Source organism: Nannospalax galili, unplaced genomic scaffold, assembly GCF_000622305.1.
Source record: "Nannospalax galili isolate Female #2095 unplaced genomic scaffold, S.galili_v1.0 scaffold1082, whole genome shotgun sequence".
Lineage (NCBI taxonomy): Eukaryota > Metazoa > Chordata > Mammalia > Rodentia > Spalacidae > Nannospalax > Nannospalax galili.
In genome coordinates this window covers 216723-243509 of record NW_008348580.1, presented here as the reverse complement: position 1 = coordinate 243509, position 26787 = coordinate 216723, and the positions used below count along the sequence as shown (strand labels likewise).

Sequence of the window (26787 nt, the reverse complement as noted above, 5' to 3'; positions counted from 1 at the left end):
AGGAAGGGGGATGGAAGGAAGGAAGGAAGGAAGGAAGGAAGGAAGGAAGGAAGGAAGGAAGGAAGGAAGGAAGGAAAGGAAGGAAAGGAAGGAAACAAAGGGAGGGAGTACATGAAGTCAGAAAAAAGTGATGGGGAAATATGCGAGGTATTGGAGTGGTGGGAGTGGGCATGGATTTGATCAGAACACGTTATATGCATGTATGAAATTCTCAAAATTTTTTTGAAAGTTAAACAAAAATTTTAAAAAGTGAAAAAAAGAAATGAAATATTCTAGGAGGGTTAGAGTAGTGATTGATGCAGCCTAAAATTCTGTCTCCATGAAGCTTAAAAGAAGGTTTACAGAGATTATAGAAATTCACCTTCATGAATTTAACTTCCAGAGGTCATAGATATTTTTCATTTCCTTTCAATGACCATTTATATCACTTATATGTATACATACTTTTATTGAATGTAAAAAAATTGAAAAAATGTTATATATATATTTTTTAAATCTGGAATTTACAAATTAAAAGTAAATGTTTAAACAATCCTTAAAAATATAAATTTGGCTGGTTGTGGTAGCATGCATCTTTAATCCCAGATCTCTGTGAGATCCAGGCTAGCCTAGTCTATATCTCTTGTTCCAGGCCAGCTTGGGCTACAGGGGGAGACCTTGTCTCAAAAAAACCAAAAACAAAATCAAAGTAGTAAATCTGCCAGACAGTTGTTTTTCCCTGTACCTCAGTGCTCCTATGTTGAAAATGATGTTATAGTCTGAATATTTTAACTGAACATACCTGACCTTTAGCCCACATGTATAATTATCTTTTTTGGTTTTGGTATGATTGTACAATTAAAGTTTGAAATTGTATTTCATATACACATACAATGACTTTTGTATACACTGTCAGGGAGCAGTAATTTGATGTTCTAGTGAGCTCCCATACATAAAAGAAATTATTAATGTCAGTTCAAGATGCCATAACTGAAATAATATAGATAGACAGGGTGGCTTCAGCAACACAAATTAATTTCTCCCAGCTCTAGAGTCTGGGAAGCAGCATATGTGCAATCTATGAGAACTCACATCCTGCAGGTTCTTCACATGGGGAATGCAGTGGGAGGTGAAGCATGGTTTCTTACGCTGTTTCTTTAAGGGCTTTAATCCCACTTGTGAAGGTGCTACCTGGAAATCTGTCATATTGGGTGGATTCTACAAGAATCTGAGGGAGGGCAATATTTAGTCCATAGAAGAGTAACGCAGAGAACACCTGTACACCTGCCACTCCATTTGTATCTCACCACCAACACAGCACTGTCTCCTTGGTTGCATGTTCTTTTCAAGTTGCTTTCAAAGAAAGCTCTTATTGTAGTCCTTTCCCCTTTCATTAAAGTTTATCTATCTATCTGTCTATCTATCTATATCTATCTATCTATCTATCATCTATCTATCATCTATCTATCTGTCTGTCTGTCTATCTATCTATCATCTATCTATCTGTCATCTACCTATCTATCTATAGCTTTAAGACCCAGAGATAGTACTAGGAGTTTTAATTTCTTTTTTTGTGCATTTTTATTAATTTGCATATGTGGTATATGTGAGCATGCATGTACCGTAGCACATAAGTCCAGGTCAGAGTGCACCTTGGGGGTTAGTTTTCCATTTTGATCATGTGGGTAACAGGGATTGGACTTGGGTCTTCAGACTTCATCTTACCAGCCTGCTGAAAGCTTTTGTAAGTTAATGGATCAAGCTTTAGAACTTTTAACTTTGCTTTCACGTCAGCTTATGTCTCTTTTTCTTCCTTCCTGCAGGGTCAGGGACATGCTGGCTGATGAGATCACCAAGACATCTGCGAAGTAAGAGTCATTTGTTCTCCCGTTGAGAAATACTTACAGATCTTGTGTGTCCTGGCACATGCATACTCTTTTTCCTTTTAGAATAAATCATAACTCGAAAAAGTATAAAGTACTTTTTGACTGTTTTTGCAAAAAATGTATTGTTACCCCACTTAGTTGTATTTATTCGTCTTCCAGGCCTTCTTGTATAACTGTAGAGGGGCTGGTATAAAAACATGGCTTTGAAACAAGAGCTACTCAGATTGAACACCTAACAAGATGCCATGTGTTTTGGCTTAAATACAAAGGATTTTAATTTAGTTCAAGAGGGGCGATAAATTCTTGAGAATGTGAGCTACATGGGGTCTACAGAAAGATCATTAAATCTTAACTGCAAAACATCAGATAGAGTAGCACTTCCTTTAATTTCCTGATTGCCGTTGGGTACAGTGCATCTAAAAATTGCGTTTTAATTAGCAGTTAATCCATCCTTGGATAAACCTCATTGACCATGATCCTGCTGCTGTGAAAAACTAAGGAAAGTAATTTTATGTACTAAAACTAATGTAAAGACTCAGTAAAATGCAATTTCAGTCGTATCCTAAGGTTTTGTTTTGTTTTTTATTTTTTATTTATTTTTTAATTTTTTTATATTTCATACAGAACATCTTAATCATCTTTATACCCCCTTCCCCATTGGCTCCCTCCCATAGCCCCCCCCCAATCTGGCATTCATACATTCTGTAATTTGTGCTAAGGCCTATCCTGTCCCTCAGTGCAAGTTCATCCATTGAGGTCTAGTCAACCTATATAGAGCCCCTCCCTTTAAGAAGATCAACTCTTCCTCCCCCAGCATTAATCAGCTGCCAATAATTTTTTTTTGACTAGATTGGGGCCTGCTGTCCATTTCTACAGTTCTGTGCATGGGTCTTGTGCATGCTGACAGCATTGCTATGGGTTTGTATGAGAAGAGTCCAGGAACCTGTAGGACTCTTATTTCTGTATGGTCATGCACCTCTTCCCTGGCTCTTAGAGTTTTTTTGCCCCCTCTTCTGCAATGATCTCTGAGGGTGGATTTTAATGAGTCCTTTTTAAGGACCCACACTCTGTAGACTCTTACTCTCTAATTTTGACCGTTTATGGCCTTTTGTGTTCCTGGCCCTCTGTTGCATGAGGGAGCTTCATTGATGAGAATTGAAAGATGCATTAGTGTTCTCTTCATTCCTTTTTCTGTGTTCTGTGAGCCTTAGGTATAGGGGTTGCATCTTAGATGTATCACTTAGGCATGGGCAATTTACAGTCAACCTCTGTCTGTGGCCAGTGGTGGAACTCTGGAATAATCTCCTTCTGTTGAAAAGAAGCTTCTTTGATGGTTGGTGACTGGGATACTTGTCTAAAAATTTAAGGATCCATATTTTGCATATAGTAAGAAATTACATTTGTCTAGGGGTATGACAGCCTTGGGGTTTTCTTTAAGAACTATGATCTCTCCAGCTATGTGAATTTGGATGTAAAGGATTTTAATTTACTTCAAGAGGGGAGATAAATTCTTGAGAATGTGAGTTACATGGGGTCTACAGAAAGATCAGTACCACACATGAGTTGCATTGAGTGGACTTTAAGTTCAATTAGGTACTGTTGCTTACCTCCAAGATAAAATTGCACTATTGCACCAATGTCATTTGCTGTTCTGGTCATTGATGTGGTTTTTAGGCCTTGAAACTAGGGTTGGAACATTGATTGATGTTCTCCCTTAACAGGTTGTGTCGTGCTCTCCAAAGCTATGAGAACCATTCTTCAGGGAGGTGGCTGCTAGGTCATTCCTAGCTCTATTGCTCCAAATCCTGTACGAGTATGTCTTATTTTCAGCAATAGGGCCTTATGTTCAAATTCTGGAAGGCAATCAAGGGCTGTGGCAATATGCTGTGTAATTTGGGGAGTCTCTTGGACTAACCTGGCCAACAACACAAAGGAAGGTTTCTCCTGTCTGGTGCTGTTTCTTGTTATGGTTCTTTTAGCTGTACACACAGACTCATGTTCAGATATTATATGTGTAATTTTTCAACAGGTTTTTGGACTAATATGATTCCGTTTGTTTTTTTATACTAGCTTGGTGTTATTTCTCTCTCCCCCGTCTGTCTCTCCTTGTCTTATCTTCCCTCTCCACCCTCCTCATTTAAAGTGTTTACATTTTCCCCATTTCTCCCTTGATAATTCCTGTCTGCTATGGTCCCACCTCTCCTGAGCTCCCCCTTCACCTTTGTCCCCATACTGCCATAGCCCTCCTTCTCCCCCTCCCTCTAACTACCCCCTTTTTACACATTTCTCCCTTGGTAACATGTCTCCTACTATTCTTCTCTCTTGGGTTCCTTCTTTCCCTTTATATCACTGGTTCTCTTCCATTTTACTGGTTCCTGCAGTTACATCAGGATATATGCTCATATGTAAGGAGTTAGTGCTAGGATCCACAAATGAGGGAGAACATATGCCTTTTGTTTTTCTGAGTCTGTGTTATTTCACATAATATAGCAGTTTCTAGTTCCATCCATTACCTTCAAATTTCATTATTTCATCTTAATTTACTACTGAGTAGAACTTCATTGTGTAAATGTATCCCATTTTTGTTAACCACTCATCAGTTGATGAGTAATTAAGTGGCATCCATCTCTTAGCTGTTGTTAAAAGAGCAGCAACAAGCATATTTGTAGATATAGTACAACCATGTTGTATGTATTGTGCCAATATACTGCGTCTCTGCTATAGGATGAGTCCTTTGGGTATATGCCAAGGAGTGGTATAACTGGGTCATATGGTAGGTTCATTTGTAGTTTTGTCAAGACTTGTCCACAATCTTTCCATAGGTGTTGCATGACTTTGCAATCCCACCAGCAATGAATGAGTGTTCCCCTTTCTCTACATCCTTGCCAGCATTTATTTTTATTTCTTCTCTTGATGTTAACCAGTCTGATGGAAGTAGATGAAATGTTAAAGACACTTTTACATTTCCATAATTTCTAATGATGTTGAACACTTTTTAAGATGTTTCTTAGCCATCTTTACTTTTTGAGAACTTTCTGTTTAGATCTTTAGCCCATCTTTTAATTGACTCATTTGTTTTCTTGATTCTTTGTTGTTTGAGTTCTTTATATATTATGGATATTAAATGTCTATTGATATGTTGCTGGTAAAGATTTTTTTCTCATTTTCTTGATTGTTTCATTTGCTGTACCGAAGCTTTTTAGTTTAAGGAGGTCCCACTTGTTGGTTCTTGACCTTAATTCCTGAGCAATTCATGTTCGATTCAGAAAGTCCTTTCCTATACTTATATCTTGTAGGCTATTGCCAATGTTTTCTTCTAACAGTTTCAGAGGTTCAGATTTCAGAATGAGATCTTTGATACATTTGGAGTTGACTTTTATGCATGGTGAAAGATAAGGATCTAGTTTCATTCTACAGGTAGAGATCCAGTTTTGCCAGCACCATTTATTGAAGATGGTCTCTTTCCTCCATTGTGTGTTCTTGGCACCTTTGTGAAATATCTGGTGGCTGAAATTGCATGTACCCAGGTTTGGGTCTTCAGTGACGTTCCATTGATCTATGTATCTATTTTTGTGCCAGTACCATGCTGTTTTATGAATATAGTTATGAACTATACTTTGAGATCTGGCATAGTAATCTCCCCAGCATTGCTAATGCACAGGGTTGTTTGGCTATTCAGGGTCTTTTTTGCTTTCATACACATTTAAGGGTGGTTTTTTCTAATTCTGTGAAGTATGCCATGGGATTTTTATTGGGTTTATGGCTTTTGGTAGGATGGTCATTTTCACAATATTAACTCTTTCAATCCATGAGCATGGGAGGTTCTTCCATCTTCTGATGTCTTCCTCAATCTCTTTCTTTAAAGATCTAAATTTTTCATTGTAGAGATCTTTGATGTCTTTGGTCACTCCCCTCCTCCCCTTCCCCCTTCCCCTCTCTCTCCCCTCCCCCTCCTCTTCCTCTCCATCTCCCCCTTGTATTTCCCTGTACTTTTTCTCTGATTGCTTGTTACTGGTATATAGAAAGGCTACTAATTTTTGTAGATTAATTTTCTAACCTGCCAATACTGAAAGTGTTAATCACTTTTAGAAGTTTTCTGGTGGAATGTTTGGGATCTCTTAGGTATAGTATCATATCATCTGCAAAAAGGGATAATTTGACCTCTTCTTTTCCAATTAGTACTCCTTTAATTTCCTTCTCTTTTCTTATTGCTCTAGCAAGAGTTTCAAGCACTACACTGAAAACAAGTGACATCCTTTTCTGGTTCCTGATTTTAATGGGAATGCTTTCAGGTTTTTTTGTTTTGTTTTGTTTTGTTTTCATTTAGAATGATGTTGACTGTGAGTTTGTTGTATGTACCTTTGATTATATTGAGGTATGTTCCTTCCAGTCCAATTCCTGTTAAGACATTAGTTATGAATGCATGCTGAATTTTGTTGAAGACCTTTTCTGCATCTATTGAGATGATGTGTTTTTTGTCTTTGAGTTCATTTATATGATTTATGACATTTATTGACTTGTGTATATTGAACTATCCCTGTATCTCTGGAATAAACGTGACTTGATCATGGTAGCTGGTCTTTTTGATGTGTGGCTGTATGCAGTTTGCAAGTATTCTGTTGAGAATTTTTGCATCAATGTTCATTAAGGATATGGGCCAATAGTTCTCTTTTTTGGTTGTGTCTTTACCTGGTTTTGGTACTAGAGTGATGCTGACTTCATAGAAGGACTTTGAGAGTTCTCCCTCTGCTTCCACCTTTTTGAATACTTTAAGAGGTAAAGTCTTAAAGAGGTTTTCTTTAAATGTCTGTTAGGATTCTGCTGTAAATCCCTTAAAATGTTCTGGATCTTTTGGGTCTGTTGTGATGTTTCCCCGTTCATTTCTGATTTTGTTGATTTGGATTTATTCTTTCTTTCTTTTGGTTAACTTGTCTAAGGATTTGTCTATCTTGTTTAGCTTTTCAAAGAACCAGCTCTTAGATTCATTTAGTCTTTATATTGTTTTCTTTGTTTCTATTTCATTAATTTCTGCTCTGATTTTGTTATGTCTTCTTGTCTGCTGGGTTTGGGTTTAATTGGTTCTTGCCTTTCTAGAGTCTTGAGTTGCAATGTTAAGTCATTTATTTGTGCCCTTTAAAATTTTTTAATGTAGGCACTTAGAGGTATAAACTTCCATCTTAGGTCTGCTTTTAAAGTGTTCCAGAGGTTTTTTCATGTTGTATTGTCCTTTTCATTTAGTTCCAGGAATATTTTTATTTCTTTCTTAATTTCTTCTTTGACCTATTCATTATTCAGGAGTATGTTGTTTAATTTGCATGAGTTGGTGTGATTACTTGGGCTTCTTTTGGTATTGATTTTAACTTTTATTCTGTTGTCTTCTGATAGAATGCATGAAATTATTTCAGGGTTTTTTTTTTTTTTTTTTTTTTTTTTTTGTATTTTTGAGGTTTGTTTTATGCCCCAGTATGTGGTCAATTTTATAGAAAGATCCATGGGGTGCTGAATATAAAATATCTTTTGTGCTTGGGTGGAATATTTGGTAGATATCTATTATGTTCATTTGATGTATGCTATCATTTACATCAGATGTCTATTTATTCTTTGTCACACTGATCTGTCCAATTGGGACAGTAGGGTAGTGAAGTCCCATACTATTACTGAGCTGGGGTTAATCTGTGTCTTAAAGTCTTATAGTACTGTTTTTTTTAATAAAATTGGGTGCACCCGAGTTTGGTGCATATATGTTCACGATTGTAATGTTTTCTTGGTCAGTTGATCAGAATGAAGTGACCCTTTTTATCTCTTCTGATTAGTTTTACTTTGAAGTCTATTTTGTCAGATATTAGAATTGCAACCTTGCCTGTTTCTTAGTGCCATTTGCTTGGAATATTCTTTTCTATCCTTTTACCTTAAGATAGTGCCTGTCCTTGACAGTGAGATGGTTTCTTGCAGATAACAAAAGGATCGATTTTGTTCCTTAACCCATTCAACTAGCCTGTGTCTTTTGACTGGGGAGTGTAGTCCATTGATATTTGAAGTTGTTATTGAAAGATATGTAGTGGTTGTTGTAATTTTGATTTCTGTTTGCATTCTTGGTCTAATTTTGTATTTCCTCTACTATAATTTCATTCAGTTTCTTTGTATTGCTTCAAGTATTCTTTGGAGGGCAGGTTTTGTGGACATGTATTATTCCAGCATATTCATATTGTGGCAGATTTTTCTTTCCCCTTCAAGTATAATAGACATTTTTTCTGGGTAAAGTATTGTGGGTTGGCATTTATGGTCATTTAGAACTGGGAATACTTTGGTCCAGGCTCTTCTGGCTTTCACAGTTTGCACTGAAAAGTCAGCTGTAATTCCAATGGGTTTTCCTTTATTTTTACTTGTTGTTTTTCATTTGCAGCTTTCAGTATTCTCTTGGTTCTGTACATTTACTGTTTTTACTATGATATGCCATGGAGTGTTTCTTTTCTGTTCCTGTCTATCTGTTGTTCTATGAGCTTCTTTTATTTATATGGTCATATCATTCTTTAATTTTGGGAAATTCTTTTCTACAATCCTGTTTAAGATCTGGTCAATACCATTAACCTGAAATAATTCTTCCTCTAGTACTATGATGCATGTATTTGGTCTTTTCGTGGTGTCCCACATTTCCTGCATATTCCATTCCTGTTTTGTTTTTTTTTTCCCCTAATCTTTACCTCAGTGGTTCAATTCTTCAACTTTATCATCCAGTGTTGATATTCTTTTTCCCATTTCATTCATTCTGTCTGTGAGGTTTTCTCCTGTAATTTCAAATTGGCTCATTGTGTTTTTACTTCTCCTGTAATTTCAAATTGGCTCATTGTGTTTTTACTTCTCCTGTAATTTCAGATTGGCTCATTGTGTTTTTACTTCCTTCTTCATTTCAGCTTGAGCTTTCTTCAATGTTTCTATCTCTTTTGTGAATTCAATCAGAAGTTTATTCCTATCTTCTTTTAGTTCTTTGATTTGTTTGTGTGTTCTTTAAATTCATTGAATTCTTTGATCATGTTTATGTTTTTTTCTTTTAAATTCTGTGTTCTACATTATCTCTAGGGGGTTCTTCTTGTAGAATTTGTCTATAGGACTGGTGTTTGGTGGGAACATACTGTTTTTTGTTTGGTTTTTTTTTTTTGTCCATTGTGATTTTGACATGTGGATTTTTTTGTTGTTTTTGTTATTCTTGCATGAAACTCAAGCCTTCCTTAGTTGAGTTGAAGTCTTTTTCTGTTTGTATCATTGGTATGTCTTTATTGTTTTCTTATTGGGTATGTAAAGCTGGTTCTCTCAGATTTTATTTTGTAGGGAACTGATGGCTTCAGTCCAGGTACTCAGGAGTGCCCACAGAGACCCATATCAGGCTCCAGTCATTCACTTTCAAGCTTCCTCTTAATGTCTGGGCCCATACTAGTGGGCAGTTCCAATAAAGTTTAGGAAGCTTGATAAGGAGAGGTCCAATTTAAGTGCTGTCAGGCAGTCTGCAAAGGTCTAGTCTCCTACTACTAAGGGGCAGAGAAGTCTAGATTTGGAGAGGCGAGATGGACCACAGGTGGTCCCAATATAGTGGGATGGGGACTGAGTGATTTGGGGAAGCTCATTACCACATGGAGGCCAGATCCAGGCATTGTCAGGCAATCTGCTAAGGTCTGGTTTCCTACTCTAGGGCAGAGAAGTCTAGCCCTGGTGTAGTGGGTGCTGTTTTGTTTTTTAGACAGGCTTTTCTTATAGCCCCAGCTGGTCTGGTACTCACAGTGTAAATCAGCCTGGCCTTGATCTCACAGAGATCCACTTCCCTCTGCCCCTCAAGTCCTGGGATTAAAAACATGCATCACTACACCTAGCTTCTTATGGTTGTTTAAACAAAAGTTGCTTGAATGTTACCTCTTCACATTTTATTTACCCTAAGCCAAACCCAACAAAAAAATTCTACCCTAATGAACTTGCTGGAGCAATGTCTTCAGACTCCTCTGTGAACAGCATGACTAATGTTTCTGGCAGTAAGTGTTCCATGTTGTTACAGTCACATATCCCCTTCTGCTGCTTCCTTAGCTGCTGGCATTGATTGGACTTGCTTTCTTCTTAGTCTCCAAATCACACAGGCACACCAGCTCTGACTTCAAATTTCATATATACTGAAGCCTGTGTCATGTAGAACTGTCAAATTGCAGAATTAAATGCCCATGTTCCATCTTCTTGTACTCTGTAGCTGAAACGATTTGGCATCAGGGACAGCAAACAAATACAAACAGTGACCCTTAGGCAGCCTCATACTTCCCATGATCTGAGTGAAGAGCTAACTAGTAACCTTCCATCCCTACTTCTGGGAGGCTCTGGGAAATACCTGTTGATAAGGTGTAGACTGAGTGCCAGAGGTTTCCAGGGAAGTCATCCCCCCCCCTTCCAAATGAGGAAGGCTAGCTTGAATCTTCACGTTTCATAGTTTGTCCTATTATGCAGCATACTTACATCTGTCAAAACAGTGCCCTAACATTTGCAGGAAAAAGCTGGAATGATGAAGAAATGAGCAGCTTTCTATTAAAGCAAACTACAATTTTGCCTCTGTAGTGACTTTTACACTGTGCATTCTAAAATCTTTTTTTCAACGTGACTTTTGTTTTCAGATTTGCAAAGCACCACTCTGTGGCAGATGGATTTTCATTCTCAGTGGTGTGGAGAAAAATATGTTCTCATGACATTTAATAATTTGAAATTTGATGGTTTCATAGTGTATTTGTTTTAAACTTTATCCTGATAACTTCGGGTATAACAGGAAGTAACTAGGAGATGTTTAAGGGCCTGAGAGATGAGTGACAGAGCCTAGGACACTGCTGTCACCTCCTTCTTGCTTCTGTGACTTTTCCAACCTGGTAGAGCCCTTACTACCACTCATTGGCAGCTTATTAGCTTTTGGTCCTTGGACCATGGGTGCCACAGCCAAAAAATATTGGCTAAGGGAAGCAGGGTTTGTTTTGTTCAGCAGTAAGTTAAATGTGGGAAGTAAATCTGGAGCAATCAGTGTTAAAGTAATCTGCTCATCTGAGAGTATTTGCAAATTAGAGTCAGAACTAAGGGAAATCTAGACTCCTGTAAGCCTGTTGAGTGATGAATGTTTGTTATCATTGCTATTAAGTAGATTTCAACTGAAGACAAAAATCTCCAACTATTGGGTCATTTTGCTAACATGTAAGGCTGTACTTTTTCCCTCATTGCAGCTCATCCTTCCTTGGGCATTTTAATTGGTTGACATCAGTTTGCTCCAAAAGACAATTTAATTGAAATGTCAGTGGTGTTGCCTAGATAAAGATTGTACTGATGCTGGTGCATTACTGTGCAAATCAGCTGCAACTGTTGACTGGTGGGGAAATTACTCCTGCAACATGAGTTGCTGTTGCATGTTGGTAGCTTTTCACTGGTCAGCTCTTCCTCCAATTAAGTTCTTCTCCCTATAAGTCACTGTTTTGGGCTAGAGGGTGCAGAGGTAGTCAAGAGGTCTGGTCCTGGTGCCTTTGCAAAACGTTTGTGTAGACTGGAACAGTTGTATTCTATTTAAACATTAATGCTTAACTATAAAGTCAGCCTACATCCACAGATCTAATTACCAGTGGCTTTAAATCTGTTTTCCTTCAGTTTTTTACACTACATACTCAGTGTGTCAAGACCAGTGAAGTAAGATGTTTGGGGCCCTGTTTTAAAACTGAGGTTGGTGCTTGATACATGGCTCAGTGGTTAAGAGCACTGCGGCTCTTATAGAGCACTCAAGTTTAGATCCTGGCCCCCACTTTGGGCTGCTCACAGCTGCCTGTAACTCCAATTCCAGAGGGGATCTGATACCCTCTTCTGGCCTCTGCAGGCACATACTGACACATACACACATAAATAAAAAATAAAAATAAATCCTTAAAGAATTGAGTGTAAATTCTCTTACAACATAAAGGTTATAAAGGTACTTTTTATGTCATCTTCGTTTAATGAGATTTGATAGGGAATTTTGGATAGCTGTTTAACGTTTTCTGCATGATGAAAAATTGAAACTAATTCTCAGACTGCTGAGAATTTGTAAAATGTCTTCTCTTCCCTTCTTTCCCCATCCTCCCCCTTGTTCCCCTCCTCCTCCTCCCCCTCTTCCTGTCTTCTCTTCCCCTCTGCTCCCCTCCCTCTCCTCTTCCTCCTCCTCTTCCTCCTCCCTTCCATTCTACTCCTCCTTCTGCTCTTCCCCTTTCCCCGTCCCTCCCCCTCCTCCTCCCTCTCCTGCTCCTCCTTGCCCTCTTCTTCTCCCCCTTCTCCCCCTCCCCTCTTACCTCTTCCTTTTCCTTCTCCCTCCTTCTTCCTCTTCTTCCTCCTCCTCCATCCAGCCTGAGGGATTCATGGCCATTTTTTAGCAAAAACAACCACAGGCTGTTCACACTGGGAAGAATATTATATGAGTCCTCCTTATCCAAAATTCTCAGGGCCAGAAGTTTTTCACATTTTGGTATTTTTCAAATTTGGGAAAACTATCGTAGACTTTACCAACTGAACATCCTTAAGCCCAAAACCCAAAATCCAAAGTGCTCTCAAACATGAAAATTTTTGAGCATTATTGCTCAAAATGAAATAAAAGATTTAGTTTTCATTTTATTACTCAAGTCCTGCCTTGTTTTGTGATATTTTACTATTAGGTATAAAGGTGATTTGTAACCCAAAACCTGGGTTGGGACCATCTGTTTAGACCTTAAGGAGTCCTTCCAGTTTTCCCTGGTTCAACTGGACCAGTGTGAATGCTGATGTCCTACTAGCTTATAGCAGATCTATTGAAGAGAGCAAGCAAAATGAGAAAGCTGCATGTAGGCCTTCAGCTAATGAGCACGGATGCGGGGGGCCGGATGTGGAGGATAGATGAATAGGTAAATGGAGAACCCTGATAATGGCAAGTCCTGAATCCCATTCTTAGGAAATTGAAGCAAAAATGCAGGAACCCGTGTTCACAGAAACCTTCTAGCACCTATTTAGCTGTGTCTGTTGGCAGATTGAGAGGGAGTTGCTGGGCTTGTGGGAGAGCTGGGTCTTTACTGCCCAGCCCTGCACACATCAGTGTATTCAATGAGCTCAGATCCAGGCCTCCTGTCAGGTGTGGGTGATCTTTTTGGGTCATAAGCCTGGGCACAGCACCCCAGATGAGAGCTCTGCTTCAGGTAGCAGCTGTCCCTCCTGTTCTATAGGATCAGCCTGGGACCGTAGGGACAATACTAAGTGTACATGTTCAAATGCTAGGTATATATGAATATGATTTCCTTTTTATGATGCCAAACTATGAAGTCAAATATAAGAGTTTTTAGTGTGAATATTAGAAAACTATCATTTGGATTATGTAACAAGACAATTCTCAATTCAAGCAATCTGAAAACGGTCTTTCTCCCCTCGTACCTTATTTGGAGCCTGCAAGTCATGTTAAGATTCTATGACTCTATGGCTTCTGGCTTTGGCAGAGGATAGAGAAGAGAGTGTCATGCCTGAGTAGAGAGGGGTCACGACTGAGGAGTGGGCTGCTCATGAAAGGAGGACTGCTGTGTGTTATGTGTGGGTCAAGCCCAATCTGGCCTGGCTCTGGAGAAGTGGATTCCACATGCTGCAGGGATTCCACCATTCTCCTCACAGAACTGTCCTGGGTTGTGCTTTCAGGGTGTTGCTGAAATGTCTTCTCCCCCAGTCTTATAACTTCTCTCTTGACATCTGTTTAAACAGGGAGAGTCCAATGGTCAAAGGCAATGCACTCTTAGCCTTAAGCAGCCTTGCTGTCGTTGTGTCCAAGCATGAAGCCAGCCTCTCAGAAGTTGAGGGAGCTCCGGAGGTGAGTTAGATGGCCTCTGCATGTGACTTTGGCTGTGTCTCCTTAGGCCTGGTTCTAGGTGGCCAGTTCTGTGATTTTGTCACCAAAACCTGCTACTGGATAGCACTTAGATTACCCCTCTGTCTTCCTGACTCTTGTTTGATGCTTTTCTGTGTTACTTTCTGAACCCCAGTTAAGTGACCATTTCCATTTGAAAGTACCAATTTTCTGCAAGAAATTGTGATTACATCAGTTTTAACCAATCTGAGAAAGTTAACTAGGCTTACTGAAAGTGAACAGTGCTGTCAAAAATTATAAATAAGCTATTTATAGGCTGTCGAAAATTATAAATAAGCAGTTTATACACTGAAAAAATTTTACTTTGCATTTTAATTGTGGATGTCAATGAAAAAGTGCCTATTCATTTTTGCATGGCTTTTATTTCTTAATTAAACATGTCGCAAACTGGCTAGTATGTATATATACTTTCTCAGGTCATTCATTTTGTCAAAATAAAAAGGCATGGAATTTTTTCTTGTCTTAAGCCTTATTATCTGTTAACTATCATTATCCAGAGATGATGTGGCCTGAGTGGTCAACACAACAACAACAACAAAACTTAAATGGGCTTTGGAATAACAGAGTCGTGTATTTAAATTTTATTACTTTAACATATTAACTATGGCTTATTCCTAGTAATCTCCCCTTTTGGAATGTGTTTTTCTATTTGTAAAATGGAAATACAGTTCTTATTGGATGATATTATTCTTATAAGAATTAAATGAAGAGGCTAGAGAGTTGGCTCAGTGGTTAAGAGCACTGACTGCTCTTGCAGAGGACCGAGGTTTGATCCCCAGCACCCACATGGTGGCTACAAACCATCCTTAACTCCAGTTCCAGGGGAATCCAAAGCCCTCTTCTGACCTCCGCGGCATTGCATGACATGGGTGTACTCACATACATGTAGGCAATACACTCATACACATTAAAAAAAAAAAAGAATTAAATAGAAAAAAAAGTAAGTAAATGTCAGACTCTCAATAATAATAACCATCATTAACATCACTGTCTCTGTTCTAAAGGAGTGTTTTATGAGCTGTTTGTACTGTTTTGGTTAGGGTTGGTTTGGTTTTTGAGATAGACTCTCATACAGCTCAGGCTGGCTTCACCACCCTGTCTCTTTTGAGATTACAGATGTTCCCACCGCACCTAGCTTTGCACTTTCTTTTCATGCTGCTTTTTGGTTGCAAAGAAACCATATCTGACCCATTCAAACAAAAAAGGAACTAAAAAGATACAGAATCTGGAAATCAAGGAGTCTAAGACAAACCAAGCTTCAAGGGTGGATTTGGCCAGGAAGCAGGGACCAAGGTGGTTGGGTTGTCTCTGCCAACAGGTGCTAATGAACTATCTCAGACCATCTCCACTTGGGTAGATCAACTCTAGTTATTTGCTGTCCTTGAACCCACCACTTTGGATTCAGACCCCCAGGGTTCTATGCCTACACCATGGGTAGGCTAGGAACATAGCTACTTTGTGCATTTATTTGAGCTTTAAATAATGAAGAAGAGATAATTACCCAAAAGGTCCTATTGAAGTAGGTGAGCTTAAGAACAGCCCAGTGACCTGAGGCAACTCGCCTTGGAAAAATGAATCTACCTCTCTTCCTGGTAGAACAGCACCCAGCACCTTCCCTCCTGTGAGTAATTTGTGGCCAAACACTTCCTGGTAGAAGGGAAGATAAACAAGCATACTCAAACCAGTATTGGGCCCAAGCTCAGTGATGGGGAGTCCTGTGAAGGGTATACCCCTATTTGTTTCTCATGGAATATGCATGATGGGGCTTATATTTGCAGAGCCTACAAAGTTACATTCAAGGGATTAGGATCCATCTTATTCCTGCCCCTGGGGAGCAGTTCCTCCCTCAGCCTAAACTCATAAATCGCCCCCAAAGAACAAGTTTGCTCCTGAGTGCTCCTGTCCTGTGGAATGTATTCTACACTTTTATTCTCACTTTAGTAAATCTATACTTTCACTGCTACTCTGCCTCTTGCCTGATTTGTTGCTGCAGACATAATAACCTGGACAGTACATGGTAGGAAAAACCTCCTTCAATAACAATGTCACCAGTAAGCAGAAAAATTGATACAGTGAGGCAAGAAGCATGAATGTGCATTGCGCACAGAGAAAGGAGAGAAACCCAGGGACATGAGCAATAGAAGTATCATGAGTTAACATATGGGTATTTATTTTTCAAACTTAGATCCTGATTTTTAATGATGGGAAAGATAAACATTTCACTTCATTATCAGAGGCTACATGGTGACTAGATTTATAACCTAAAAACATAATATATTTTCTATGATCCCTTCTTGTTAGTGTTAATTATGGTGAACTACCAATTGTAAAGTTAGTTTGCCCCGTAATAAGTGGGATGTAGCTCAGAGCCAAAGTTCTAGGTGTTCTTGTTATTTATCTCCCATTTCTCATTAAACTGAGAAGCTAAACAGGCTAAGAATGGGGTTTTGCTTTTATTTCTGTTGACTTTGCCTTTGGCCATTTTTCAACACAAAGTCAAGATCTCATTATTTGATTGAAGTTGAACATGTATGAGCCATTACTAAGATCTTAATATGAATGTTTTTGACCTGCATGATCATGAGTGACTTTTATAACCAAGTTTCCTTTTTTAGTGAATGGAGTTTGTTATGGTCTTGCAGTTAGCTAGGTAGCATGATCATGATTCCTAAAGGACAACTAGATGGTGACAGATATCAGGAGTGCTGGAGGTGTTGGTCAGACCTCCTGAAACAATAAGTCATGAACTTGAGAAAGTTAAAATTGCTCATTTGCACTTTTCTCTTGTATATGTGATTTTCATCATAATTCACTGGACCTGGGAGAGCTGCAAATGGCATTGAAAATATTTTTTGTAGCCTCTGCCTTCCCACTTCTGCTAAGTCATGCATAAAAATGTGCCTTATTCTTATTGGGGCACAGGGAAGGATTCATTTCAGGTAGTCTAGGCAGATGAAGTTTATTTTTTGATAATGGCATTTCATCATTTAACAAAAAAGTGTTTGTGCTCTAGATGTCAAAAGATGGCTATTTTATTTTTACCATTTTGTATTGTTCTTCATCTACAGGTTCAACCTAATTTCCTTCCAGTGAAAGATTGGGTTTCCATGGTGCTTAATACTCTCCTGGTTATTGTGGATAGCCATCACCAACCTAGGGGACAATTCTTTTCCTGCTTTTATCATGTAAGTGCGAGACATAAAATGATCAAAATAGTCAAGGATTCACTTTCCAACCTTGACTGTTTACATGAGATCCATAAGATATATAGTGTAATTATTTCCGGTTCTGATTATGGATTAGAGGGGTAGGGGTGTGTGTGTGTGTGTGTGTGTGTGTGTGTGTGTCTAGAAAAACCTGCTGATAGACCCCTTTGATGTAACTGACTCACGATGTGCCCTGGGCACCTGCGTGATTTTCTCTGATGTATAGTCAGAGTCAAGGATGATAGTTCTATGATGAGTGGCCTCTTAGTATATTTAGACTTCTGTCCTTATTTATTTATTATTTATTTATGTATTTATTTATTTGCTCATTTATTTATTTATTTTTATTTTGCATCTTTTTGAGACAGGGTCTCCCTGTTGCCAGAGCTGGCCTGGATTCCCTAGGGAGACCAGACTGTCTCAAACTCATAGAGATCTGCCTGCCTCTGCCTCCTGAGTGTTGGGATTAACCATGCCTGGCATTTTGTCCTTATTTATAAAATGAGAGAAATGACACCCTCCTCTGTAGTGACAAGCCCTGAGTCAACCCTTTTCTGGTGTGTGACCATTTATATCCTTTTGCATTCCTTCTTTGTAAAACAAAAGCAAAAATGCTTTACTGACTTACTGAGATTATGAAGGTAAAATTATTTCAGTTATATAAAAGTGTGTTTTAACTGTATGTGGTGGCTCACCCCTTTAATCCCAACACTTAGGAGGCAGAGGCAGGTGGATCTCTGTGAGTTTGAGGCCAGCCTGGTCTACATAGTGAGTTCCAGAGCAACTGGAGCTACAGGGAGACCCTGTCTCAAAAAGACTGGAAAAAAAAAAAGTGTTTTGAAAACAGTAAAATTCTTTGTAAATACAAAGAATTTGCTCATGTAAAACCACCTGCCACCCCCTCTCCTTTGTGTCTTCATGCCAGTCCCCTTACACTTGAAGCAATATGAAAACAAACATTTTGTTTAATGCTCCCTTTTTGGGTTTAGAATCTGCTCTATTTTTGCAGTGTTGTGGATTATTTGGGTACTGTCCTGTCAGTATCCATTGCTTAGAGAATTATAGTGATTACAGGCAAATCAGCTGAGTGCTAGAGGATTACAGTTGATTTGAATTAAAATATAGCATAGATCCTGGACTGTTGCTAAGATCACAAATTTAGCCTAAAACCCATTGCCCTTGGTCTTCTATGTAAATTGCGTCTTCCTTTTTCTGTCCTTAGGAGAACCTGGTATGTATGGATCTGGGGCTTAGGGTTTGATGTTAGGTTTGAATCGTAGTTGTGGACAAAAATAACTTGTTAGGTAATGTTGAATTAAATTGCAAGATAAAGTTTACTGAGAGAAATAACTGGATGGGGTTGTTTAGATGTTTCTGCTGAGTCTTCTGCATTAACTATGGTTCAGATCTTCACTGTGAGAGTTCTAGTCGTTCTGTTTAGTCATTACAAATGATAAGAAAACCTCTTTACTATCCAGTTCAGCATTGCCTTTGTGAAATTTTTTTTTCTTTATAATATTTTCCTTTTTAAAGACACATTTCCAAAGTCACTTCCTTTATTTCCTGTGTGCTAGCAGCTGCGTTCTTTGAGTAACACTGTCATTTGAAAAGTGCTGCATTAGAGTATAATGTCCTTTGTCCGTGCTTGAGTCTTTTCTTTAAAGTACTAGAGCGTAGTGAGAGAATAGGTACAGAATTCAAGCACATTTTAGCTTTCTTTGACTGCCAGGGACAGCACACCTGTATAGTATCTCTGAAAAATGAAAATAGATTAATAACAAGGAATGATAACTAGGTTTTCTTCTATTTAAGACACATTTATACACATTAGAATGTCTGGTGGAGTTCTCTAACGTGGGATTCCTGTAGAAGCTGCTCATGCTCAGCTGCCTGTTGTTTTATTAGGACTGTTACTCATTTCTTTGCCCATTATTATGTATAGGAAGGAGCATGGATAGGCCTCTATTCCATTTTGAACAGCTTATTGTTTTGTCACCAGAGGCTTTTACTTTTAAATTTTCAGTTTCCTTTTTTTTTTTTTTTTTTTTTCTCTTTTCGAGACAGGGTCTCCCTGTAGCCCCAGCTGTCCTAGAACTCACTATGTAGACCAGGCTGGCCTTGAACTCACAGAGATCCGCCTGCCTCTGCCTCTGCTGGGATTAAAGGCGTGCGTCACCACGCCCAGCCTCAGCTTCCTTTTTAATTAAAAGGAATTAACCCCCTGTAGGAAATAATCCATCTACTGGGTTGTGTTCCCAACAAAAATTTTGGGAGCTGTGCCTACAGAGCCTTATACTGAATGTCTATTTGTTTTTCTGTAGTAAACTTATACTCTTGTCCCCCTTTTTGTTTCTTATCTAGAAAAGTCTTAGCTTTCTGGACATTTATAGTGTGACTTGGTGGCTTGCCTAACTTCAGATAGCTTCGTTTTTGTTTTTTATGTATATACTTGAGGGTTTTATGAAATTGAAATTATTTCAGTTTTGTACTGAATCTGCAACCTCCAAACATAGACATTTATAATTTTCCCTTTTAAATTTAAAGTGACATTACTGATTATTTAGTAGTAGTAGTAGTTGTCTCATTGAGTGAAAACAGAATCTATCACAAACACATTTTAATTCGTTTTGTCTTTAGGACAAACCTAAGAGAAACTTGTGTTGTGTGGCACTCTCTGTGGTAGGTATGTGTCCTTCATGTTTTAAACAAAAGACTAATCTCATTTTGCTTTGGCATGTCCTAGAAATCCTACTCTGGTGAAAACACAGCGAGTGCCATTGCCCGGTCTGCCGCCGCCACAGCCTTGTCTCTCCTTGTGCCAGTTTCCATTATCTCTTGCAAAGAGAAGGTTGAGGAAATCCTGAATATGCTGACTATCAGGTTACCTGGGAAACCAAGTGCTGATGAATCTCAAGCTGTGCAAATCCATATGGGCCTTGCTTTGGGGATGTTTCTCTCTCGCTTGTGTGAAGAGAAACTCAGGTATGGCTTATTAAAGTATCCCCACTGTTCTTTTTTGAAATATAGGTAAAAGGCTTTGTGCCCTTGCATACAGACACCTAAATATTGCATTTGAGCAATATGTGGTTGCTAAACTTTCTGAGATGGCAAGTTGAATCTGTTTTATGGGTGAATTTGGCTGCCCAAAATACCATCACATAGATACTAATGTGTTTTGATTTTGTTTTTGATGTTTTTGAGACAGTGTCTCTCTGTAGCCCCAGCTGGCCTAGAACTTGCTATGTAGACCAGACTGGCCTTGATCTCACAGAGATCCACCAGCCTCTGCCTCCCAAGTTCCACACATGTATACTTAGTCCTCATTCCTAGGTATTCCTCCCCGCCCCCATCACTCATTATCCAGAAATTCCTGGACGAGGATACCAGGAAGCTCTTATTTATCATGACTGACTCACCCTCCAAATACTTACAGATTTTAGCTTTGCCCAGGCATTCTTCTTATTCTTGAATCACGCGTGTTAATATTGTAGTCACCAGTATATGCATTGCCCTCCTATTGCCCCCCTTTTTTTTTTTTTTGAGTAGAAGAATCACAAATATTTGTGCTTTTTGTAACAATAAATATTTTACTAGGTAATTACAATGTCAGCAGATAATGCCATTTTTGAATTTTTTTCCCCTAAAATAAAGGTAAAAGGCTAGAGTTGGCTTACTGGTTAAGAGTGCTTGCTGCTCTTACAGAGGTACTGAGTTTGGTTCTTAGCACCCACATCAGGCTTAAAACTGCCTGTAACTACAGCTCTGGGGGATCTAACACCATCTTCTGGCCTCTGTGCATACACACATGCACACACGCAGACACAGACATAGACACACACACTCACACACACACACACACACACACACAAACACACACACACACTTAAAAATAAAATAAATCTTTAAAAAAAATAAAGGTAGGGTCATGAGGATTATTGACTTGAAGCAGGCAATAATATGAAGTAACAGACCCCCTCTTAAAGAGAACAGTCGGGCAACACATTGTTCTCAGAGAGTGAAAAATCACCTTATTGAAGAGAATTTACCCAGTCTGGTTCATATTTTTTCCTAAATTTGAATTCCAGTCCAGGATTTATCCAGAAAGATGTATTATGCCAAACTTCTTTCTTCTATCATAATCACTAGAGGATAAAATAGGATCTCATTACCATTTCTAGAGGATATTTAAGTATACTTTATTCCAAAGAATAACTCTAATATCCTCCCTCCCTCCCTCCTTTGCTTACTCACTTGCCAAAATATAATCTACATTGCGGAGTGTTGTGTAGTGTTGGTTTGGAAGCTGTTATTAAAGTGCTCCCTGGCTGAGTGGCATTTTTCGGCTATATTCCTGTCCGGCATGATGTGAAGAAGTATCAGGGACCTGAGCTGTGGGAGCCTTGGGTAATAAAGTGTAAGTGATAAAGCCACAGCATTGCCTGAGACAGCCAGGGAGCTCCTTTCTGAGTTTTGCTTTACTTCAAGATTTATTTCTCATGAAGACAATTATAAAAAAAAAAAACAAGATAAAAAATAAACAATTTTTGTATAAAAGCAGAGAAATGTAGGGCTAGGGAATATCTGCCTTTACAAATTATCTGTAAGCAAGGGACTAGGACTCACTTATAACCTGTACAACTGAGACATGAAATCAGAACTGCCAGCCTTCACAAGAGATTTGAAATGACTGGTAACCATATCAATAACTTACTAAATTGCCTATAAAATATCACTTTCATATTCTTAGAAATATTTGGAATTTTGATTTTGATTTTTGTTCTTCAGTGATTAAAATTTTGAATATAAGGAGAAAAACTAAAAGAAGACTTAAGGGCCTATTGTTTGTAGGTGGTTACACTCTTTGGAAACTTAAGTATTGTATAATTTCCTGACTTAGTTCCTCTGTCTACAAAATAAGCACATGTGAATCACCAATATTGTTACTAATTTTTATATACATAAGGAAATGTTGAGATTTTCAGTAGAATTTTGATAGCAACATACTTTATATGAAACTTTTTGGGTTATTTATTTATTTAGTTAGTTAGTTGGGGAACATGCCTGCCATGGTGTACATGTGAAAGCCAGAGGACAACTTGTGGAAATCAGTTCTCTCCTTCCACAATGTAGGTTCTGGGAATCAAATTGAGGTCATCAGTCTTGGCATCAAGCACCCTTACCTAGTGAGCTATCTCCCCATCCCAAATGCTTTTTGTTTGTTTGTTTTGTAGTACTAGGGACCAAACCTAGAGTCTTGTGCATGCTAGATAAGCACTCTATCATGCTACACACTCTCAGCTATATGAAATACATTGAATAATTGATTTTTACTAACTCTCTGCCCCTTTTCATCATCTAGTGATATGTCTGGCCACCAGATGAACCTTCTTCTAATGAAGTCTTTGGATGCCCTGGAGAACTGCTGTTTTGACACTAGTCTTGAATACAAGTATGTTTCTATCTCCTAACAGATGCTTAGAAATTGTTTGCTACTCTGCCATAAGTCTTACAAGCTCTAGTGAGATATTTGATCTGGGCCTACTTTACAAAGATTGTTCGAGAATAGTTTCAAAGAATTGATTTAAACCTTACTTGCTTTCAAATCATGTCTTATCAGTATACAATTTGTTTAAATTAAAAGTAGTACATGTCATTTTGTGGTTCAGTCTTCCCATTGCTAAGACTTTAGTTTTTTTCTTGGACTTATCCTATGAGGCAGCCTTCTTTCCAGAGTAGCTGAAATCATTTGAATTTGATTGGGCAAAGAAAGCCTTTGATGATTTGAATTATCATTGGCTGAGGAATCAAAGGAGAAACCAACACTTGTTCAGTCAGTGGCTCCCAATCTGTTTAACATTAATGGGTTGTTTTCCCCACATGGCCCTCATGAGTTGTTTTTCAGTTTTTAAAAATTTTTGTCTTTAAAACTAAATACCTGAAATTAATTTTTTTCTAATATTATAACAAAAATGAAAAAGAAGTAATTACAAAAGATGAAAAGAGTTGAGCATACTCATTTAGTTATGCATATAAGTTTTAATTAATTTGTCTGGCTTATCTAGGTGAAAAATGAGGTTTAATCAGGTTCTGTGGCATGTGGCCATCATTGAAGTTGTAAGTTCTATCTTTTCGGATTCGTATGTTTTGGAATCTCAGGTTTGAATTCTCTTGGGGTTCATTGTTTCTAGAAAACACAGCAGATTGGAAATAATAATTTACCTTTTGCTATTATGCATCTATATCATCTAGCCTATTAGATTCAGACTAAGAAGAATAAATAAGAGAGTGAAGTAGCTTTGTAAAGGAAAGCTATATGAAGGATTTTACCATGTGTAAATATAGTCAAACATCTCTTTAGTAGGTGGCAGTTGGGAGTCTGTATGCAGAGTAAGGCAATAGAAACCGCTGACATTTTACCAAGAAACTCTTCAGGGATTGAGTAGAATCTGAAGAGTATGGTGTGAATTTGGGAAAAGAGTTTGATGGCATGGTTGAAGTCTTCTGAATATAAAGAATGATTCATGGGAGAGATAGGGACATGTAGTTATTATTTGGGTCAAAGGAATGATTAGATTGATTAGATTTTGAGTCTAATCCATGCTTAGCTATTGTTGCTTTTTATAGCCGAGAAAGGACCAAGATCCCCTGCCTCTCAGTCTCTCCTTTCTACCTCTCCATAGCTGTAGCTATGGTATTAGAAAGTTGTAGAAATGCTTACAGCTAAAATTCAGCAAGCTTTTAGCCAACTGAAACAGTCCAGAATGGCTCCTATTGTTCTCATTAATTTTCTGGGAAGTTTTATTTTCTGGCCAACTGGGGGTTTGCTGAGTCATCCATAGTAGAAGAGTTTATGTACTTAAAAAATTCACCAGGGAGCCTGGAGAGATGACTCAGTGGTTAAGAGCACTGACTGCTCTTGCAGAGGACCTAGGTTTGATTCCCAGCACCCACATGGTGGCTACAAACCATCCTTAACTCCAGTTCCAGAGGAATCCGAAGCCCTCTTCTGACTGTTGCGGTATTTCACGACATGGGTGCACTCACATATATGCAGGCAATACATGCATACACATTAAAAACAAAAAACACCAGGAACTAATGCTTCAGAGGAGAGTAGAATAGACACAGAAGTGCCCTGTTCTGTGTGCAAAGGTGCTTGTCTGTTAGAGCCCAGTGAAAGGGGGAAGCCTTAAGATGCCTTCTTCTATTCCATCCAGACCACTGTTATTCCCAGGGTTAGTGCAGTTCAGTTTTTCTCATTCCTTAGGTTTGGTGGGTGTCAATCCTAGCAATATGGTTCTGTCTTGGTCTCAGGTTTGTCATGTTTTTTTGAGAACCTGTGTATTGCACTACCCATTTCCATATCTGTGACTCATGTAGCTAAGTCCTTATCACCACCAAAACATGATGCTAGAGCAGGGATCTTCATTGGCTTTCTGTACAGATAAAAGAAAGCGAGTTTCTGAGCTGAGGACATTTCAAGGTCATGTACTTTTCATAAGTGGCAGAACTCAGAAACAAGCCCAAGACACCTGATGTCAAAGCCATTTTATTTCTTTTGCGTCATACATCATGAAGAACACATTTCGGTAGGAAGAAAATGATTTGACACTTCACAGTATGCTATTTTTTTTTTCATGCAAGTGTTGCTAACCATTTAAAAAGAATAATTTTTTTTTCTGCTTTTCTAACTTGGCCTAGGCCTGAATGCCTGTCATGTGTCTAATGAAATTGTAGGAGCCTGGAGCAATCCTCCCTTCAATGAAATAGTGGGAGCATTAGGAGGAGGTGGTTAACAGATCTGGAGCTTGCTAAGTCAAGTGATAACATTCACCCAGAGCCAAAGCACCATGCTTCCCTGATATAATGGATACATGAATGAGTACCTTAGCTGGCCATATGTGATCACCTATCATTTGCTGCCACCTAGTGGTCATTTGCTTGCCATTGCTGTTCTCACAGCCTGACTGGTCATGCGATCCATCAATGATATGAGTTTTGGTTAATTAATATTTGAGCTTTAAAAATACAGTAACATTTGTATTGCATTTTGTAAAGGCAAAGTGCTATACAAATGTTAGCTGTTATTAGAGCTAATTGTTATATGACTTGTTCTTAATCTGCAGAATTGCCAACAATAATCTAGGGAATTCAAGATTCATCTGCAATTTAGAGTTATCGTTATAGCTCAGCTGATATGACAACACAAATATAATAATTGCAGACTTTTTAGGATTTCTTCTGCTGGTGATATTTTAATAAACTTTGACAAGAGATTTAAACAAGTAATGACATGATAGTATGTTGTAGAATTCCTGTGTATGGGTGTTGGTGTTGTATGTGAGAGAGATTGAGAGAGAGAGAGAGAGAGAGAGAGAGAGAGAGAGAGAGAGAATATGTTACACACTCATGCCTGCAGAGGTCAGAGGAGGAAGCTGAGCCTCTTCCTTATTGCTGTCCATCTCACTTTGTGAGATAGGGGCTCACTGAACCTGAAGCTCACTGTTTTGGTGAAGGTAGCTGGCCAGCAAGCTCCTAAGATCCCCTAGTGTCTGTCCCCCAGTGCTGAGGTTGCAAATACACATGGCTATGTCTGGCTTTTGTATGGGTGCTGAGGGGTTTGAACTCAGGTCCTCTTACTTTCACAACAAACACTTTTACCCATTGAGCCATCTCTCCAGCCCATATATGGAATTTTAAAATTCAAATTCTTTTTATAGCTGAGCATGGTGGTTCACACCTTTAATCCCAGCACTTGGGAGGCAGAGGCAGGTGGATCTGTGTGAGTTCAAGGCCAGCCTGGTCTGCGTAGTGAGTTCCAGGACAGCTGGGGCCTCAGGGAGACCCTGTCTCAAAAAAACCAAAAAAATTCTTTTTATAATTTTTAGTATCCTTTAAGAATATTTATGCTAGCAATTCCAAATTATCAATTTTTTATCTAATGTTATACTTTGTTGTTATTTTACCTTTTAGAGGCACCAACACTTAACTCCTTTTTGTTTTTGATGGACAGAAAGATGTGAAAGCCACCTCTACCCAAATGATTTGTGGTTTAACACTGGTAGACATATCCAAAAGAACTCATGGACAGAAATGGTGAACTTATCATTTGGGGCAATTTTTAAGACTTAGGACAAAAGTATACACATCAAAATGTAGAAGATTTGGAAATGACAAGTCATGAAGCTTTAGGTACATTGGATATGCTGAAGAGCTGATTAAAAAAAATTTAGGTTTGTTGATTATCTGATGAGTAGATAATGAAAATGTGGTTCATTTGTATGATGGGGTTTTACTCAGCAGTAAAGAAAGATGAAATCATGAAATTTGCAGGTAAATGGATGGAACTAGAAACTGTTATACTAAGTGAAGTAACACAATCTCAGAAAAAAAATCGACATATGTTCTCCCTCATATGTGGATCCTAGAACTGAACCCTGATAAGTGAGTATGTATCCAGACATAACTACAGGAGCCAGGATAATGGAAAGGAACCAGGGAGGTAAAGGAAAGAAAGAACCTGAAAGAGAAGAACAGGAGAAAATGGGCCTTAATAAGGGAGATATGGATAAAAACTGGGTTAGTTTCAAGGGAGGGGGGGAGGGAAGGGTATACAAGGAACCTAGGGGATAAAGGGAAAGAAGGAGCTCAAGAGAGGTAGGACCGTAGGAGAAGGGCATTATTAAGGGAGAAAGGGGGGAAATGGGGGCACCTTAAGTGGGAAAACCATGATGAAGGGATGAGACAATGCGAGAGATAAATACCAGAGGGAACCATATTAGTCCAACAACCGACTGACAAATTATACATA

At 38.5% G+C, this 26787-nt stretch overlaps 1 protein-coding gene across 4 annotated transcripts in view; it reads left to right on the top strand.

Annotated features, from left to right (window-relative positions):
- Focad (focadhesin) overlaps positions 1-26787 on the top strand; it is a 399091-nt gene that overhangs the window by 305182 nt on the left and 67122 nt on the right. For all 4 annotated transcript variants that reach the window (XM_029569601.1, XM_008845526.3, XM_008845525.3 and 1 more), the window contains 5 exons: positions 1803-1847; positions 13608-13713; positions 16839-16955; positions 19720-19958; positions 22336-22425. In XM_029569601.1, coding sequence (XP_029425461.1) covers positions 1803-1847; positions 13608-13713; positions 16839-16955; positions 19720-19958; positions 22336-22425 — 597 coding nt within the window. The remainder of the gene's footprint in view (positions 1-1802; positions 1848-13607; positions 13714-16838; positions 16956-19719; positions 19959-22335; positions 22426-26787) is intronic.